Raw genomic sequence first — 21225 nt, 5'->3', positions numbered from 1 at the left:
TAACAAATAAGTCATTTGTTTTACATTTACACCATGTTGATCACTTCAGGTGCGGTGCGCTTGGAATATAACTTTTTTAACCAGAGAGTTAATAAAGACTATGTTACTTAATTCATATTATAGTTACGTTTTTAAATTGACTAGTTAAACATTTAAAAAAAAAGACATCTGTGAATTGTTCTGGAAAAAAATGACGATTATATATATATATATATATATATATATATATATATATTTTTTTTTTTTTTTTTTTTTTTTTTTTTTTTGCCATATATCAGCCAGCCCTACCACATTGTTTCATTTCCCTAACCCACACAGTGTCATTTTCACATATTTTTAAATATAGATCCTCATTTTAAAATGTTAGGATATTCGTTTTGTCTCTGTGGCCAGGGGTGGTTAAAAGCATTCTGATGAATATGGTTTGAAGGAAGGAAATAGGTTGTGCAACTCCAATGACTTTTACAGTCATCCAGTCATCTGATCCTTTATGTGTAGTCAATTCGAATATAAGACTTGGACAATGAATCATTGCCAATGAATTCAATTGTTATGATCCTGCACCAATATTGTAATCAGCAATGCTAATTAATTGAATTGAGCAATAACATACATATGAGATAAAATTGAGAATAATTTTTCTTTTCTAAAGAAAACGTAAGTGGTGCCAGAATGTTGCTACATGGAGTTCGGTGTGGTTTATAGTGTGTTGCAATGCAGTTGCTAGTGTTTTCTGGTGTAAATGCTAGAAAAGTGACCTCACACATGTACAATTTATGTTTGTACGCACCAAACCGCAACAGGATGGGTTATGTGAGAAAACTTCTACTTTAGGGGTAGTAGTTTACTCAAATCCCAAACTCTTATCATGTGCAATAGTAGCAGTGATAGTAAACACCACTAATGAAACCATACAAAGCTCACAAACTTGCCATACGTGTCATGTTAGAGCTATGTCACGTAAATGGAAAGTTACATGGATCACACATTTTTTTTCTAAACATGGCAAGGTTGGAAAGCCACACTGGTTTGACTCCATGTGATCACAATTTTCTTTTAATGACTTTGAAATGAATTCTACATTTTCTTCCCACAATGTATCATGAGGACATGAGCAGAGATGAGTGCCAAAGCAGTGTCAAAAATGCAACATTGAGCATTCTTTAGTCAGCATGTCATTCTCAAGAGACAGAGAAAATGCTGTCAGTGCCACATTTCATATTTTAGGCTTCTGTGAATATGAGACACAGTGTGTAGATGCTAAAGTAAAAAAAAAGACCTACAGTACACACTTCTGGCAAAAATCTGAGTTTAGACAAGAGAAAAATAAATAATAAAAAATAAATAAACTAGATGCAACAAACAGAACAAATCAACAAATCTTGCGAAAGGTTATTCTCAGGTTACAGTGCATAAACCTCAGAACCGACAAAAAATGATGACCTTGAAGTTACCTCTCTGGGCGAGCTGCATTTTTCTAAACATTACATCATGCAATTGCAGAAGGATATTTATTTTAATTCTGATATAATTTTAAGATATCATTTATGGTTCTTTTTTGTCCTTTTTGGAGCTTGAGTGCCACTGAGACTTCCTGATCCACTCGGTCAAACGCTGCACAATGGCAAGTGTAAATATACATGTTTAATTCAGCCATTTATGTTTGAACCAGAAACTGATTCAGAATAAGTGGAAGAAGGAATTAAACTGGGTGGTCTACAAAGTCGGTGTATCAGAATGGTAACGTGTTGTATGTATCGCTCTCTAAAACGCCAGACGCTTAGCGGTAATTAATATGATTAGCCTTTGACTTGACTACGTTATCAAACAGCTAATAATATGTTGCTAATGTTACATAAACAATGTTCGCGTTCGCTATCTCAGAGTCATACAGCTGCCTCAGAAACGCTTCAAACAACTTAGAACATCAGTGGGGAAAGGCATATAGAGCTGGTAAGTCCTGCCCATCCGTAAAACCCCAAGTGGAACTCTAGGTTGAAAAATCGTCGATGCAAGTGAATGGGAGAAAATAATTATTTTCTGGTCCCGTTTGAATTGTGCCATGAATGTGAACATATGTGGTCTGTGAATTTTTTATATAACTTTTCATGTTACGAGTTTGACAGTATATGGTATGATTCTTCAGCTAGCAGTTGTGGAAAAGACATCACGAGAAAGACTACATGTCGCCTATGTGACGTCACCCCATAAAGTTGACTTACCCGTGGTTTTCACCAACCTCAATGATTTTGTCCTCTCCCTGAAAGAAGGCGGTGAAGTGCACCAAAGACACAGGCATGTTTAGCAGGATCCGTGAGCTAGTGTCCGTGTGCGAGTGGTGTTGACGTTTCAAACGTGTCGAAAGCAGCGAAGAGTTGTAGTCCACAAAGTGCTCTCACACAAAGTCTAACCGTATCAAACTTCAACCTGCTAAATTGTAGCATTCTTCACACGAAAAGTTATATAAAAAATTCACAGACAACATATGTTCACATTCATGGCAAAATTCAAACGGGACCAGAAAATAATTATTTTCTCCCATTCACTTGCATTGACGATTTTTCAATCGGACCTAGAGGTCCAGCGGGATTAGCGGAAGGGGCAGGACTTACCAGCTCTATAGCTCATCATAACATCATAAGCCCCGCCCCACACATTGACGGGATTGGTTTACATGTTTGCGACGGTTGGAAACAGGGGCGATTTCAAGCAGCGTTTTTGAAACTGTCTTGGTTACACTGCAGTTTTAAGGAGAAAATACTCAGCAATGGTGTTGACTGATGAATTAACATTCGCTGAATGTTAAACAACATTAAAAACTTGATTTTCACCACAGGGGGTCTTTAGAAAAGTTAATTTCCTAGGTGAACTATGCCTTTAATGCCTGTGCAGACTTTGATATATTCACAAGACGGCATCATTACGCATAAAGAGCCGTAGGTTGTAAATTTTCTTATTTCTTTTAAAGATCTTCTTCTTTTTTCCCCTTTAACACAGCCCTTTCGTAGCTACAGAAAATATGTACATGTTTCCCCGAAGACAAAATTAGTACAATTTAACCCGATCATTCAATTCAAAAAGTTTACACCCACCGGCTTTTAATGCATATTCTAAAAGGGGTATGCAAACGTCTACAAAAACTGTACATTTATTATTAACTATGTATTTGCAATTATTTTACTTGTGATAAAGTATTGAAATTAAGCAAAATCTAAATACTGAGATGTATCCTTAAAAGATATTTTGTCTCTTTGTCTTGTCAATGAAGTCAATGATCAACAAAACCACATGGTGATCAACCTTCTTCAAAATATCTTATTTTGTGTTGAAGAATAAAGTTGAATAAAACGGCATGGGGTTGAGTAAATGATGACAGAATTTTCTAACCCTTTATGAAAGAAGTTATAATAGTATTTCTGAATTAATAGTAGGCCTATTTAAATGTCAGTTTAAACTGAAACTGAAATTTAAATCAGAAATGCTATGAAAAGGTTAGTTCGCCCCCAAAATAAAAAATATGTCATATATGGTGAAGGCTGAAACAAATCAAGATTTCTTTTTTAACTAGCTTCATATACAGTAGCTACAATATACAGAATGTATGGGTTTTGCCACCCACTCTCTGCTGAAGTTGTACTCTGACTTTGACCCTGGAGGCAGAGAGGGAGAGAAAGAGAAGCAGGAGGGAGGGACAAGAGTGTGGAGGGAAAGGAGAAATAGAGAGGGCTTGTGCTCCTTTTCAGGGCTGTGAGCGAGGAGCCTGGGAACGTGGAGCAGTTTGGCCAGGCTGATAGAAATATCCTGAGTTGAAATGTAAACAGGCCTGATCTCTGATCTACCCGGAGAGCCCCTGATGTGACCCGACATTCCACCCAGGGGTTCAACACTGACATCAGGAGCCCACTTTCTCATTTCCTGGGCTGGACGGCGACCCCTCAGAAAAGTGGGATGTGTTTGAAGTTTCACAAATCAAATCGCAATTCTATGCCTGGGACATCTATTGACACTTATAATTTGAGATTTGAAATTTCAGATGAGGTGAGCAAAGTTGTCTCAAACACTCTCCGTGCTAGGGCTGGAACGATTATTTTCCCTATCGATTATTCATTTATTTATTTCCGATTAATCAAACATCCCACCCTTACTTTTTTTTTTTTGATTACTTCTTTGATGGATGGATGTGCTTTTTTGGGCCTCAAAATCTAAGGTACCATTCACTCCCATTGTAAAGCTTGGAGGAGCCAGGATAACTCCGATTGTGTTTGGCTGAAAGAAGAAAGTCATATACACCTAGGATGGCTTGAGGGTGACTAAATTATGGGATAATTTTCATTTTGGGGTGTACTAACCCTTTAATGCCAGTGCATTCCTAATTATTATGTTAAGTTAACACTATGTTTTGTGATCTTTTATTTTATAAAAAGAAAATGGAAGCAGTTTGCATTGTTGTGCGTAAAAACCAGTTAAAATCAAAAAGTATGTCTGTGAAACATGTCTGTGAAAAACTTCCTCAGGTTATCCAACCTTCTCAGGGAGAACAAGTCTTTCACTGTTTGACAGTTTTTCATTAATGGCAGATGCTAATGGTTAGAGCAAGGAAAAGCCTTGATAATGTGGTTAATCTAATGTTGTTTACAGTGAAATTATGTAATGATGGAAATTGAAAGGCTAACTGATATCACAGGGGAGTGTGGATATTTGAGTCATATCAGTCGTTTATTCAACTCCCACATACTGTATCTGGGATTGAACATTCACAAAGGCATAAATTGAGGGTTGGGGGTTTTGTGGGTTATTGTTTTTGCAGCAAAGAGTCACAGATTTTATCATCCACTCATGGCCCTTGCATACACACCTGAGGATGCAGTTTCCCACAAGGGTTGAATTTCAGGTGAGTTCAACAGAGCACAAGACTTGTCGAAAGATATAGTGAACCACCCCCTCTAACGCTTCTCCTTTTTTTTCCCGCTCTGTTCCTTTTAGTCGGGCAGGAAAAACCTGACAGATATCGGAGTGGTCTGTGTGCTTTCTCTGTGCAAGGAAATTCACACTAAGTATGAATGTGTCTATCAATTCACAACCACTGGCTGGTGCAAAGAAAGTCAACACAACTCTTCCCCACTCTGCTTTGCAGAAATATTCTTTGTGGCCCCACAAGTATTTGGGCATTTAAAAGTCATCTAAGATTAATTTTAAATTAGTTTAATTTAAATGTGACATTTTTGACAAGCCAAACATGTCAGTCTCTGAGTAACATGTAATTTATTTAAGCCACGAAATAAGCATAATGAATTCGAACATATCCAGAATTTTTAATAATTGACCAAAAATCAAACATAGTTCCCCCCTCATGCACGTTATCACGTCCGTCAAAAACTGAGGCTGGATGTCGGTGACACACTCATGGGCATCAATCACTTCAGTGAATACTTGCCGGCTAAGAAATAAATTATTATTTCCTTACGATCCATCTGTTTTCAAATTCACATCATTTGAATATCACGACATCTATGTCTGTCAAAAAAATAACGTGCTCAATACACTGTATTTACGAGGAGCTGAGGTCCAGCGAGTACACACTTTTCCTGGAAAACCCACACTTCCGGATGTTTTGAATGCATTATCGTTTTCCGAGAAGAGGGAGAAAATGGCTTCAAAATGCGTCTGTCAGAGACGATAACGTGCATAATACATAATGAAATTGAATCAAAATGATCAGGAAACTGAGTGTAAATGCAATGTAAAGAGAATAAACGCCAAACCAATTGAAAAACTTCCTCAGGTTAGTAAACATCGTTCAACATGTGTTTGGTTCCTGATGGAAACAAGAAGTTGTATGTTATATTTTGACAGACATTTTTTTTTCCACGAACTACGCATTCTGATTCTGACAATATTTTCAATAATGTTTTTTTTTTTTTTCATCATTTTGGCAATAGATGAACTTAAATAATTGATTTTGCTGATGTAAGTTTCAGGAACTTGACAAGTGATTTTTATAATGTAGTTTGACCACTAACTTCTCAGTTGTTTAAAAGATTAAGGCACTTATTAAAGTTTGATAAAATGTTGTTACATTTTCAAATAAAGGATGATAATTTTTACATGATTTGGTACATTTAAATACCCCTGTGCATATTTTGAGCCATAGGCTATATATATATGTATATATATATATATATATATTAGAGGTGGGCATAGATTAATTTTTTTAATCTAGATTAATCTAGATTAATTTTGAAATTAATCTAGATTAATCTAGATTAAAATGGCTCATTTGAATTCTGCCGAAGGCATTCAGAATATGTGTGCTAGCCAAATAATGACTATAAAAGTAAGTCTTTGAGAACGGGTTTCTCAAGCCAGGTGGCGCATTAGACCAGGGGCTCATCTCCTGTTTCCAAAATGCATCACAAACTGCTTGAGAAAGCTGTTTTACTCATAGACTGTAAAAAGTTACTACTGTACTGTTACCGTCCGTAGGCAACATTAGGTAGGCCTATGTTATTATCAACTACTAGGCTATCAATTAAGGATGGGCGATATGGCCTAAAATCCATATTGTGATATACATTGCAGCCTCTTGCGATAACGATATTATAATAAAACCATTTCAGAACAGGTTACACAGACCCTGCTAAACAACTGCTAAATGTTTTTTTTTTGTTGTTTTTTTTTTAAAGGGTGCATGTAGTTTTGAGAACATATATTGTGCAAAACTGTAAGTATAAAACATAATTTTGCAGATAAATAAAATTTAAGTACACTAGCTGCAGAGACTTAAGTAGGTCTATGGCTTGGAGCTTATGAAACCCCAAAATTTAAAATTAGAATATTCTAACTGATGTCTTTTCAGTTAAAAAGAAACACAACAACGATTCTTTAAATCGGGCGCAGACAGAGATTATGTTCTACACCACTCAGATATATTGGGAATAATACGCGCGCGCTGGTATTCAGTGATATGTTTCGTTTTGAATTTGAGGTGGTAGAACGGATTAGTCGTGTGTTAACTTACCGAACTGTTACACCACACAGTCTACGTCGGACGGCTTAAATCCGAACCAAGTCCAAATAATGAATGTTGCACCGATCTTTTACACCAGCTTTCACTTTCAGCCGTGTTTACTTAAGATGACGACGAATATGATGCGTTGCAGCCGGGTGTAACGTTACCTCGCGGCCGCGGGTAGATTGCGTCATCATAGCTTGTGTAGCTTGAGCCAGCTCCCAACCCAACTTGGAGAATAGATTAACGGCGATATTTTTTTTATCGCGCGATAAGAGTCTCGCGTTAACGCAGCGCGTTAACGCCGATAACAGCCCACCACTAATATATATATATATATATATATATATATATATATATATATATATATATATATATATATATATATATATATATATTTCTTAATGTGCAAATATTTTTCTGAACAAAAAAAGTAATATAGCAAAGTCAATATGCAGACTTCAAAAGTACTCTATATCCACATCTTTGCTGCTTCCAAACGACAAAGACAAACATGCAGTTGAAAGAGTTGGCAACAGCAATCAAGCACACATTCCAGATCCAGGACAGATATACTGTACCACAGGATTAATAGAGCCCATTAAAATATGACTGAAACTTTAATTAAGCCACAAACTACATTGTCACATACGCATGCTTCTCAGGGCATGTTTCTAACTTGTATGTAACAGCCTAGAAAGTTCTTTCGATTTCATCATTTCCCTTGGTTAACTATAATAGACTAAAACTCAGAATTTGGGTAACAGAGGCTGATACTAGACGCTGAGGGGGCGATTTCTGCCTGCAGCCATCATGTTGTGCAAATGGAGGTAGGGATGTATATGCCGAATGGTTTCAGCACTCTTCAAAGCCCCAGTCATGTCTCAGACTGTGAATAAAACATGAGGTATACACAAGGCGCACCTCACAAAGAAACCTCTAGGAGAGCCAGCACAGATGAAGAGGGAATGCTTTTGATTTAAGCAGCATGAGCAATCCTACTTGAGTTTCCTAAAGTTCTCTTCTATTTATGCCTCAGCCTTCCACTTGTAAATTTGTATCTTGTTTTATAGGTCACACTTAATGCTTATAATGCATTTGTTGCTGCACATATCTCAGATTAAAATGATCAACAAGCCCTCCATCCTTTAAAATCCTCAGACTTAGCCTTAAACGACATACCCACAGATCACCCTCAATCAGTTTGATGGCTGTTGGATGCATATTGCACACAAAAATGACAAGAGCTGACTGAAAATCAGCAGTTTCAATCTGACAGGCCAAACAAAATGTCCAAAAGGCAGAACGCACCAGTCCGCCTGAAAACAGTCATTTTTATGGAGTATCAGTTTGATAAAATCACTACTGTTGAGAATTGTCCCATTGGTTTGGTCTAAGATTGCCAGGTTAGTGGTATCAAATCTTTAAATGATAGAGTTTCACAAAAAATACCCCAAACTTCATGTAAAAAAAATGTGACTCTGTCCTTGACTTTTAAACCAGTTGCTTAGGCTTTCTGTTAAAACATGAGTGTGCTCATGTAGGACTAATTCATTTTCATATCAACGTGAATATCAACCATGGGACAAACTGCCCAGGGACCCATTCATTTCCCCTCAAGTAAGGCACAGACAGTTTTGCTGGGCTTAAAGTGGCCTCCAAGGAGCTGGACTGATTGTTCCACATTCAGGTGGAGTGAAACTAAGCCTAGGCCACCTTCAGCTTCCACTCCTAAAGCACTATAGCCAAGAAACACCAGGAAACACTTTGACATTTCCTTCTTCCACCTATTATTCCTAATGCCTGCCTGTCATGCTTAATTATGTCCAATTATGTTGCTACATCCTCAAACATTAGATTGAAGGTTTAGTCTTTCCAATAAGCATTGCTAATGGGATAGTTCACTCAACAAAAAAAAAAAAAATCATAATTTACTCATCATAACACCTTTCTCATATGGATTTTTCTTCTGCGAGACACAAAAGAAGATATTTAAAACAATGTTTCAAATGTTTTTGTCCAAAAAGTTATAGTCAAAGACTCCATTGACTTTCACTGTATGGACAAGAAATTGAAGACAGAATTTGTTATTCTATACTTATAACGGAAATAATAAATAAACCTAAGTGTGAACTGAATATATTGTTTTAATTCAATGAAAATATATTATAGCTTGAATCTATATTAAATAGTTTTGAGGACTATTTTTTACCCACTTAAATAGGACATAGAAAATGTGGTAAACTAAAATATATTTTATAATGTTAAATATACTTGTAATTATTACACATTTGCAATGATGAAGTTGCAATTCAGTACAATTTAAATATATTTAAATGTAATATTGAATAAAACACTAGTTCAATTTACAATAAAGTGTATGTTAGTAAACAAATCACAATAAGTGTACTTCTTTAAAGCACGATAAAATATGATTAAAATATTATTTAAAATAAGTGCTGGGCAACGATTAATTGCAATTTATCGCATACAAAATAAAATATTTCTTAAATATATACATGCATATGTGTGTATATACAACATTATTATACACAGTACACACACATGTATTATGGAAACACAAATTGTTGTTGTTTTTTTTGTGGATGTGATTAATCGTTGCCTAGCACTATTTAAAATGTACTTTAAAGGAATAGTTCACTTTAAAATGAAAATTCTGTCATCATATACTATATCAGTAACCAGACAGTTTCTGGGTCCAATTGACTTCCATAGTATTTCTTTCCTACTATGGAAGTCAAAGGGACCCAGAAACTGCCTGGTTACTGATATTCTTCTAAATATCTTCATTTCTGTTCAGCAGAAGAAAGAAATTCATACAGGTTTGAAACAACATGAGGGTGAGTATATGATGACAGAATTTTCATTTTAAAGTGAACTACTCCTTTAAAGTTAAACTTTTAATTTTACATCATAATAAAGTGCATGTAAGTGTATTTAAGTGTGTTAATAAACATATTGCACCCTCTTTAGGTACACCTAAGTGGCCTTTTATTTCATTAATATTATATTATCTTCAAGTACAGTTTTGACAAATTTACTTTTAAGATTTGAAGTACACTACAATTGCATATTCAATTCAATTAAGCGTACTTCTTTTTCTTCACTTCATTGGGAAGTACTGCATGAACGCATTATAAAAGAATATCATTGGATATTGAAAGATTGTTTGATTGATATAAACTGGGTAAATTGAAGGTTGATCTCTTTAGATAAGCAAATGGAGCGTTCATAATATCCCACTTTCTCTTCCATGAGAGGATATTCCACAATCACCCTCTGTTCCCAAGTCGGTCATTACTCTGAATTTAGGAAAAAACAAATTCATCCGTAAACCCATAACACTTAATTACTGGGCAGTCCTCTGACAATCGTGTTTTCAAGGCCTGTTTGACTTTGAGTAAACAAAACCAGGACATGTGTGCTATTGAATGGCTCTAACCATTTATACGTAGACTGCATGCTTTAAATGGCTTTATAGGAAAACCATCATTCAAGAAGGTGCTTAATCGAGCAATTTATCAAACCTTTGATAATAGAGTACGACAATGCATGGTATGGACCAAAACACAAGACCATTCAGGCTGTGTTTGCGAGATTTCACCATCCAGCAATTTCTGTCTTTGTTAAGTTTGCTGGATAGATATTGGTGTACACTTTCAAAATCTGCAAAGCTGTTGAAAGGAAAACCTGATGCCTCACTTTATGATTATGCATTTTGCAAGAATACACCTATAATAAACTAGACTTAAACTATGTCTAGATAAACAAACACTATTCACAAATTCTAGAACACAAACCATATAAATCATATTTTATCTTGATATTTTCCTAAAAAAAAAAAAAAAAAGTTAATTCAACAAAATGTGTTATCTTGCAGAAGATTTCAGAATTACAGTAATCAGTACATTTACATAATCAGTAAAGCGTGAAGCATAATCTATAAAGACTGTACAGTGGTGTCAAACAGTGAAGTCCCAAGAGGCAAATATAAGGGTGGAGGACAAAGAACCAGAACTGACCTGTTGACAGCAAGTACTTCTGTCGGTTATAAAAGCTGAGGCTACAGTAGAAAACATATGGTTTTCAATTTCTGTATTAAGAGATATTTTCCCTAAATGATCAATATTTGTGACAATATGCACACATTTGTACACAGTGGCATCATAAAGTATTTGGAAACTTATTTTCCACTTTCAACAGATATCAAACTAGGCATCTGCAAATAAATCATGTTTATCATGTTTAACTGTGTGTACACTCACCGGCCACTTTATTAGATACACCTGTTCAACAGCTCATTAACCCAGATATCTAATAAGCCAATCACATACATGTAGACATGTTCAAGACGATCTGCTGAAGTTTAAACTGAGCATCAGAATGGGGAAGAAAGTGATTTAAGTGTCTTTGAACTTGGCAGACGGGCTGGTCTGAGTATTTCAGAAACTGCTGATCTACTGGGATTTTCACACACAGCCATGAACCATCTCTAGGGTTTACAGAGAATGGGCAGAGAAAGAGAAAATATTCAGTGACTGGTGAAAATGGCTTGTTTGAAGGCAACAAGCTGATTGAAAGGCAACAGTAACTCAAAAAACCACGTTACAACTGAGGTCTGCAGAAGAGCATCTCTGAAAACACGTCAAACCTTGAAGCAGAAGAGCTACAGCAGCAGAAGACACACCAGTGTCACTCCTGTCAGATAAGAACAGCAAACTGAGGCTACAATTCACACCGACTCACCAAGATTAGACAATAGAAGATTGGAAAAAATGTTGCCAGGTCTGATGAGTCTGGATTTCTGCTGCAACATTCAGATGGTAGGGTCAGAATTCGGCATAAACAACATGAAAGCATGGATTCATCCTGCCTTGTATCAATGGTTCAGGCTGTTGGTGAAATGGTGTGTGGGATATTTTCTTCACACACTTTGGGCCCCTTAGTTTAAACACCACCGCCAACCTGAGTATTACTGCTGATCATGTCCATCCCTTTATGAACACAGTGTATCATCTTCTGATGGCCTCTTCCAGCAGAATAACATGCCGTGTCATAAAGCTCAAATCATCTCAAACTGCTTTCTTGAACCTGACAATGAGTTCACTAAACTCTCCCCAGACACCAGGGGCCGGTTGATCTCAATCCAATAGAGCACTTTTGGGATGTAGTGGAACGGGAGATTCACATCATGTGCAGCCAACAAATCTGCAGTAACTGTGTGATGCTATCATGTTAAAATGGATCAGAATCTCTGAGAAATGTTTCCAGCAACTTGTTGAATCTGTGCTATGAAGATTTAAGGCCGTTCTGGAGGCAAAAGCAGTTCCAGCCCAGTGCTAGCAAGATGTACCTAATAAAGTGGCCAAGTGTATATTCTATCTTTCTTTGAATTAAATCCCATGTGGTCTGATATGCAATGGCATTCAAACATTTTCCAATGTGACTTAAAGGAGAACTCCAGTCAATTTTAACATTTAGCTCATTTTTTGGTAAATTTGGAGTGCTGTCAGTACAGAGAACAACAAAAATCGGTGTTGCCTACACTGTGTTTCCTCTTTTTAAAATTTGCACCCTGTTGACTTCAATGGGGCAAGTTTTAAACCTGCTTTTAGCCTCTTAACATCCTTGATGTGTCATTACAAGTGCATAGGTCATGTGAGTGATTCCTTCAGAGTGAACACGGTGAATCTGACTGCAGTAGATGTGACATTTTTTTTGTCGTTGTTCTCTGTACTGACAGCACTCCAAATTTACCAAAAAATGAGCTCAATGTTAAAATTGACCGGAGTTCTCCTTTAAGAATGAAAATACTTATAGGAGGGACTGCATGGAAATGTGCATTGTTAAAAAAATTCCATCAGATGTCACTGAATCACCACCTCCTTTTAAGTTATATTTTGTTTTGTTATATTTTTAAAAGACCTTTAAAAGAATCATGTGCCTGCCCGCAGGGCGCTTTTTAATTAAACAGACACCCCCATCTCTCCCTCACACACCCACAGTAATCACATCATATCAGTGTGTTGATGTCATTCTCTGGGGAATCGGTCTGACACGTGTCCCTATGTGTATTAGACAGATTATAAGATTTATGATGTGGGTGTAGTTAATACAACCCGTAAAACTTACTGCTATTTGCGAAGAAATTTTGGATTCTGCCTCTGATGAGCTGTGGCCTTTATGTTCACCATTTACTCTGCTGTATTCAGGAGGATGCTGAGAGGCCGATCTACTGCCCTTCTTCCTGTTCCCGGGGCCCTGATGGACGATGTTTAAGAGCTGCAGTGTGTTCTCGTGTTCCCGGTCCGAATTTTCCGCCAGACCACGCTCATAGCGGTCCTCACAAGTGGAGTGATGCCGCCGGCAAAGTTCTATTCTGGCACGCAGACGCTCCACTATGGCACTGTGGAGCTGAGGAACGGCTGATCCTCTTGAAGTGGCGATTGGTGTGATTGATCCTCCCATCCCGACGCCCAACATGGGTGCAAAACCACTTGGGGTGGCCTGAGTCGGAGCTGCCTCTCCCATGACCTTTAGTTCCCCTCTTCGTTAACCCTTTAATGGGCACAACCAGAAAAACAACACAATTATTTATTTTTGATTAAATAATAATTCATTTGGGCAATGATACGCTTTTTTTCGCTTTGTGAACGTTTATGTGGAATTAATCAAATATGCTCAAATTTACCCAGGCATCCACATATTCAGAAAAAAAACACTTTAGACACAATAAGTGTTATCAGGAATAACACTGTGATCATTTCATATAAGCCACTTCTGCCTTTAAAATATGCTGTTAATTTCTAAATTGATCTAAATGAAATGCTATTTTTCAGGACATGGGGGAAAAATGTATTTTTCTAATAAGTAAACACTGTTTTGTCGAAGTTGATATTATGACTTTACACATGGTCCAGCACTTGCATGTGTCATTATATCATTAACATTTTACCAAAATCAAGCTCAAGTTAAGTTACGAAGATTCTGACCAGCGAATGTCGTGTTTTGTACATCATTGGAACGGTCGCAACTGAGTCAGTTAATCAACTTAAGGGTTATAAAGTTTACTGTAGCTATGTGGGCGCTCAGTTTTTTCTGTCATTTTGCCAAAATCTCATGTTATAACAGATGATGTGCTACGCACAGGCTATCTAGACAGTAGATATTGGCTATAATTCAACGACAATTGCTAGACTAAGGGCCCTATCGTACACCTGGCGTTATGTGGCGCCAGGTGCGACTCAAGTGTTTTTTGCTAGTTTCAGCCCGACGCAATTATCATTTTGCCGCAGGATGGGTTGTTTAAATAGTTAATGCATTTGCGCCCATTTGTGCGCCCATGGGCGTGCTGGTCTGAAAACGAAGTGTGTTCAGGCGCATTGTTGGCGCGTTGCTATTTTGAGGCAACTGAAATAGACTGCGCCATTGACCAAGAAAAGCCTGGTTTTAAGTCAATGGCGCAGTATTTTTGTTTTTGTTATTTAAACAGTACGTTAGTAAATGTGCGCCTATAGGCGGGTCCACAACGCGCGTACACTTTGTCCCGTAGATGGTCTGCTTTCACTCATTAAATTAACCTCGTACATGAGCAGATCCGTTTCCTGGCTAGAAAAGCGTTCAGTTTTACCGCTTGCAAATTCCGCCATGTAAATAGCGAATCCACAAGGGAACAGGAGAAGAGACTTTGATCTTTTTTTTGCATGTTACGCCCAAAACACACCCTTTACTCAATAAGAGAGTAGGGACAACCCTTTTAGACCATTTGTCCCATGTTAAACTACCAAAAGTGGATTCGGACACGCCCTAAGTGCACTTGCGCCGTGTGCTTTAGAGCATGCGCTTAGATCATTAAAATAGGGCCCTAAGACACTCTTCTCCGCTCCTTAAACACATAAAACATAAGTCTTTATATAAAGTGTTTCTTCAATATGCTGTAAATTCAAATGAACAGTTATTTACCCTTGAATTGCAAACAAGCAAAGACGCTCCAAAATGCATGTGGCACTTTGTAGTGCAGGTATGACCTGCTTTGAGATTTTCCTATGGGGTTTTAATTACTATAATGTTGGGGTTTTTCGATTTATTTGTAAAATAAAGGCAGTGGTAAACATAACGTTTTCAAATAACTAGAAAAGTCAGCTTCTGGTGTGAGTGTGCACAGTGTAATTGACTTTTTTTTTTTTAGTTTTAGCATTAGAGTGTTTAATACAAAAAATAAAAAAAATATTTCTCAATGTTAAAAATGGCAATGTTAACGTTTTTAAAATAACATAATGTAACGTCCCAATGCTTGTGCTTGATTAAAGTTCCAAAAATTAATTTCCAGAGAGAAAACGTTACAGTGCAACGAGGTTTGAACTGTTAACATTATTTAAACATTAGTAACCTGATGAGGAACTTATTAGGAAGTGTTGAGATTTTTGTTAAAGAGCAAATTTAAAAAAATAAACGATTTTTTAAAAAAATTACAAGTTAAGTTTTCAGGTAAGCTGACTATGTCGTGTTAATTTGTTACACGGTTGATAACGTTTGCGCTGTAGCTATTGTTCTTTTAACCTTTCGTAAATATGTCGACGTTTACAAATGAAATATCTTGGAAACGTGTAGAAAACACATTTGTTATCTGGGTATACAAACTCAATGGAAGTAGGCTACTAAAACAAGGCTAACGTTTCTACTTATTACTGATGTCACACAGACAAAACCTAACAAAGTGCATATGAAAATCAAACGTGACTTCAGGATCCACACATTTTTAGAGTCTCTGCAGTAGGCTATATCACGACATTATTAAAACACTATGTATTACTTTCCAGTGCACGGGGGTGTCTTGCAGCTTGCCAGGGTGCCAAAATCGCAGCGTGCGCTCATTCAACTCCATGCAAGGTGTAACAAATCCACAATGTGCAGTCAGAAGGCTTTTACACAGTCCTGCACCAAGCAATAAACCCAATCACGCTAATGCATGCGGATATCGGTCATACCTGAACGCACATATGGCTATAACCAAGGGTCCCGTGTCAGCGGACAAATAATACACGCAATTATAATCCATTTACTTGACGATAGAAATCCGCAAACTTCGGGGGAGTTCAGGCAGTGTACAGGCACTTCCCATCATTGTCATCGTTAACGCGGTTTACGGTTCCTTGTGGTGATTCCCAAACAAACTGAAAAAAAAAAAACCTGGAGTCGCGGCGCGTTCTCCGCGCAGTGGATTGTCAGCAGTCCGAGCGCGTACGGGGTTAGTCCGGAGAGGCTGGCTTACCGCAGCTGACTACAGACTCTCATTGTATAAGCAGATCCCTCATGCTGTACAGAAATCCTGCGATTGGTGAGCTGTCATTTTGCAGGCTCTAGTGGTACCAGCAGTGAACTACATTAAATGCATTGAATGCATTGACTGCGAGCCACAGCGTGAACCAATACTAGTGGAAGAGGTTGCATTTTTGTTAATTGGTTATGTTGAAAAGTGAAAACGTTACATGTGTAACGTCTCCACATGTAGCCGGGAGACCGGCTATCCGTCACTAGTATTGTTTATTCCAAATATAGGCTAATAGTAGCCTAAGTATAATTATTATTTTTTTTTTAATTATTTCTGTATAGACTCATTCCTTACAGTCTTGACATCAATAATTAAGGAATTGAAGGTTTTGGTTACACTTTATTTTAAGGTGTCTGTGTAATCATACATTTAAGTAGCCTACTGAGTAATATTAATTACTTAGGCTATAGGATTAGGGTTTGGGGTTACACTTTTTAAGGTGACATTGTTACAGTGTAATTATATATTGAAGTACTGAGTAATATTAATTAACTACTTACTACAGGGTTAGGGTAGGAGTAGGGTTTGGTTTAGTTGCATGCAATTATGGAATTACATAATACAACTGTTACAACTATTGGTACATGTAACATATGCAACAAGTACACTGTAAAATAAAGTGTTACTATCATAAAGTGTTACCGGGTTTGGTTTAGGGATAGTTGCATAATATACATGTAAGATAAGATAGACTTTATTGTCCCAAAGGAAATTGGTCTTGGACACATACAGTGCAGTGTCTGCTGATTAAATACAAGTAACATACGTAAAATAAAATCTTTAAAAAATGGTAAATGACTGTCAGCTACAGCTGCCAAACAAAAACCCTAAAAAAAAAGAGTAAAATATCCTAGTTTAAATAAAGTGCAAACTTTTACAGAAAATTTTCTTAAATGTTTTACAGGAAAACTGTTATTTTACAACAATTTCATGAATTAATACAATCAAAACCTTCATTGTAAAAAAACCCCCCAAAAAACGGAGAAATGACTGTAAGCAATGGCTGCCATACAAAAAACGTAAAATGTAAAATATCCTAATTTAAATAGTGCAAAAGACTTTTACGGAAATCTTCATAGACTTTTTTAAACAGAAACAGTTTTTTCACATATTTCCTGAATTTTTACTAAAGCTGCAATATGTATTTTTTTTTTCGCCGCTCGGGGTCGCTAACCTATTACGATAACAAAGGCGTAGGTTGATAACGCATAAGCGGAATTATGGAACTTGCCGTCATGCCGAAGGATCTAATAATGTTTATGGATGAGTGAAAACATTGATGTTTTTAACATGACTGTGGTATGAAGCAGGGCGCGATTGCTAATGAGAGACAGATATAAGCGCCACACGCGAGTCCCACAGATATAAAGGAATAAGGACATTTCATTCTACCGAAATACCTTACCCGCAAGTGCTGAATAATACTTACACAGGTCAGTTTATTAGACGAATGAAACTTGTGAGGTAACGCAACGCTGTTTCACTTGGTCTAATAGTTACACTATCACACTAAACTGCATTTGAATGTGTTGAAAGTTATAATGTTATTCCATGTGTTCATTTGTTTGCTATATGAGACTAGCAGTAAGCTGCAGTAGATCATAGCAGTAGATCATCATTAGAATAACATACTGATCTTATTCTAACATCTCATCATGTTGAGCTATATAGCATTGATCAGTTTTATGTACATTTGCTCACCTCTACATTTGTGCATCTCTGTCAAGTCGAAGTTTGTCACAGACATGGAGCTCTCGGCATCTCGAAAACGCCACGCTGATATTGATCCTTGTTTTAGTTCTCCTTTTGTCCCAAAGTCTGCTTGCCATGGTCAATAATGTTTGAATGAAACAAAAAACAGCGTGAGTGCGCTGCTAGACGTAACGCAGTTGTCCACATCTGTCGCCATGGTTACTATGGGCGACAGGGACGAGCCATTAATTAAAATGGGAGTTTCTCTGAAATTAAAAATCTTTAGGAACATTTGGGATATTGTAAGTACACAATTGCAGGAAATATATCACACTGTGCAAGTTATTTTTGGATATTTTATTACAAAAATCTTACATATTGTAGCTTTAACTAAATGCATGATTTACTGTGACTGTACTGTACGTCACTGCATCAGCAACTACAGTTACTGTCTGTTAAATAAAGCAACATGTAATATAACATCAGAGTTTCTCTGCTCATCCTGGACTGAAGCACAGGCTCTACTCTTCAGCACAATGGGGACACATAAATCAGACCATACAGAAACATTTTAAATCCCAACAGAACATTAAACACTAACAGATCTCTCAAGATCTCAGCATCTTCACTTATTATAATCTAGACTTTATTTCTTTGACGTTCTTATTGAGAATTAACAGAAAATGTTCTGACAGAATCATATATACTCACGCAGACGTCAAGAATCAGCATATGAATCACAACTGTGGTGACAATAAAAAAAAAAATCAGATCAACTCTTAACTAGTGATGGGCAATTGAAGCTTTGGTGAGGCACTAAACCACTTAGAAGAATTTGGGTTCATTACTCAACAGCGCCCTCGCCTGGTGGCCAAGGCTGCATCTAAATGATCGAGGCTAGATAGTTGACAGGAGACTTTAATTAAGACGAGTGAAATAAATCTAGCGCACGCATTTCCACGTGATATTTACGTACCAAAGCAACCTTCGGAACATTGGTTCAAATGGAATTGTACTTAATGGTTTGAAGCACGTATCAAAGTTCAGTGTCAGACTGCCATCACTAGCCACAGGGCCGGCCCTGACCAATTTGCTGCCCTAGGCAAGATTTTACCTGGCGCCCCATGCATCACAGCCCATTTCACCCCGTCATTGTGTTCATGATATACAGTATATATATATATATATATATATTAGGGCTGTCAAATTTAGCGCGTTAATAACGCGTTAACGCAAAATCATATTAACGGCACTAATTTTTTTAACGGACGATTAACGCAGCGCGTATTTTCTGTTTGACCCGTGGCCCAAAACCTAGTTGGAGAAATGCAGATACACAGTGTTGGCAACTTAGCCACATTGCAGACCCCTTTAGCGATTTTTTTCCCTTCAACAAAGCGCCCAAACCTTATTTAGTTTCTGAGAATATACCGGTACTGCCGGTACTGCTCTCCCAGCACGCGCGCGCGCCTCTCTCTCTCTCGCTCTCTCTCTCTCTCTCTCTCTGCGTCTCACGCGGAGGAGCAGCGCTTTAATTCAGTTAAACACAGATATTATGTTGCTTCTCTAATTTTACAAATATAGCCGAAATCAGAGCACGGATATTGTCTTTAGCTTATGTGTATTTGATTTCACCAGACGACGGCTCGATTATCAGAATTTTTGTGCAGATTAACGTCTTGAAAGGGAGAGCTGGTTATGTTTATTTGGTCGCGTTTCAGTCACCATTTCAAATTCATTCCGTTGTTTGACAACAGAAACAGTAAAATATACGTTTTATTGAGAATGTATTGAGAATTTAGCTTCATCAAAATGGGCACAGAGAGAGACAAACTACAATGTAATAATAAATGCTAAATGTACATTTAGCATTTTCAGAAGAGCTGCCCTGTCATGCAAAAATCTAAACATGTTTGTGTTAGTAAATTGCTCAGTGCAAAGAAAGAGAAGTAATGGGAACCTGGTATTTCTTTGTTCTTTCTACATGTGTCTAATAGACATGAACAAGTTCTTTGAAAAACATCTATGACCTTTGAAACATGTCTCGTCTTCATGCTATATTGACTATGGTTTCAATAATAAACATACATTTGCATAAAGCATCTATATTTATCAATGCCCACGTTGATTAGAGTATTACAAACTTGAAAAGTAATAATTTAAGGTATATTTAGAACAAATAAAAAATGTGCGATTAAATGCGATTAATCGCGAGTTAACTCATGACAACCATGCGATTAATCGCGATTAAAAATTTTAATCGATTGACAGCCCTAATATATATATATATATATATATACACACACACACACACACACACACACACACACACACACACACTACAGGCCAAAAGTTTGGAAACATTACTATTTTTAATGTTTTTAATTTTTAATGTTCTTCTGCTCATCAAGCCTGCATTTATTTGATCAAAAATACAGTAAAAAAATGAATATTGTGATATATTATTACAATTTAAAATAATTGGTTTTCAATTCATTATACTTTAAATTATCAGTTATTTCTGTGATGCAAAGCTGAATTTTCAGGACCATTGCTATCACATTATCCTTTTGAAATCATTCTAATATGATGATTCATTATCAAAGTTGGAAACAGTTGAAACCTGTGATACTTTTTAGGATAATTTGATGAATAAAAAGTAAAAAAAAAGAAGCAAATGTTTTAAAAATAGAAATCTTTTCTAACAACAATATACACTACTGGTCAGTAATTTGGGGTCAGTAATTTTTTTCTTTCTTTTTTTTGAAATAAATCAATTTTATTCAGCAAGGATGTGTTAAATTGATAAAAAGTGATAGTAAAGAAGATTTATATTATTAGAAAATATTTTTATTTTTATTTTGAATAAATTCAGTTCTTTTTAACCTTTTATTCATCAAATATATTAGATAGCAGAACTGTTTCCAACACTCACAATAAATCAGAATATTAGAATGATTTCTAAAGGATCATGTGATAGACTGGATGTCACATGTGACACTGAAGACTGGGGTAATGATCCTGAAAATTCACAGAATCACAGAAATAAATGATAGAAGAACTTCTTTCAAAAACATTAAAAATAGTAATGTGTCCAAATTTTTGGCCTGTAGTGTATTACATCTAGCATTCAAGTCAAGTCCCCATTATCTTTTATAGCGCGTTTTACAAT

At 36.6% G+C, this 21225-nt stretch overlaps 1 protein-coding gene across 2 annotated transcripts in view; it reads right to left on the bottom strand.

Annotated features, from left to right (window-relative positions):
• maml2 (mastermind like transcriptional coactivator 2) overlaps positions 1–16391 on the bottom strand; it is a 71098-nt gene extending 54707 nt beyond the window's left edge. The window contains exons 1-2 of one of the 2 annotated variants that reach the window (XM_081371696.1): positions 16018–16391; positions 13163–13588 (exon numbers count right to left, since the gene is read on the bottom strand). In XM_081371696.1, coding sequence (XP_081227822.1) covers positions 13163–13561 — 399 coding nt within the window. In that variant the 5' untranslated portion in view covers positions 13562–13588; positions 16018–16391. Of the gene's footprint in view, positions 1–13162; positions 13589–15842 lie in introns of both variants that reach the window. The other variant, XM_081371697.1, reaches the window with a different exon arrangement.
• Positions 16392–21225: the final 4834 nt, after the last annotated feature.

The sequence above is a fragment of the Scardinius erythrophthalmus genome (genome assembly GCF_964197995.2).
Source record: "Scardinius erythrophthalmus genome assembly, chromosome: 7".
NCBI classification, from domain to species: domain Eukaryota; kingdom Metazoa; phylum Chordata; class Actinopteri; order Cypriniformes; family Leuciscidae; genus Scardinius; species Scardinius erythrophthalmus.
The sequence above is the reverse complement of the archived record's forward strand: the minus strand, read 5'-3'. Positions and strand labels throughout refer to the sequence as shown.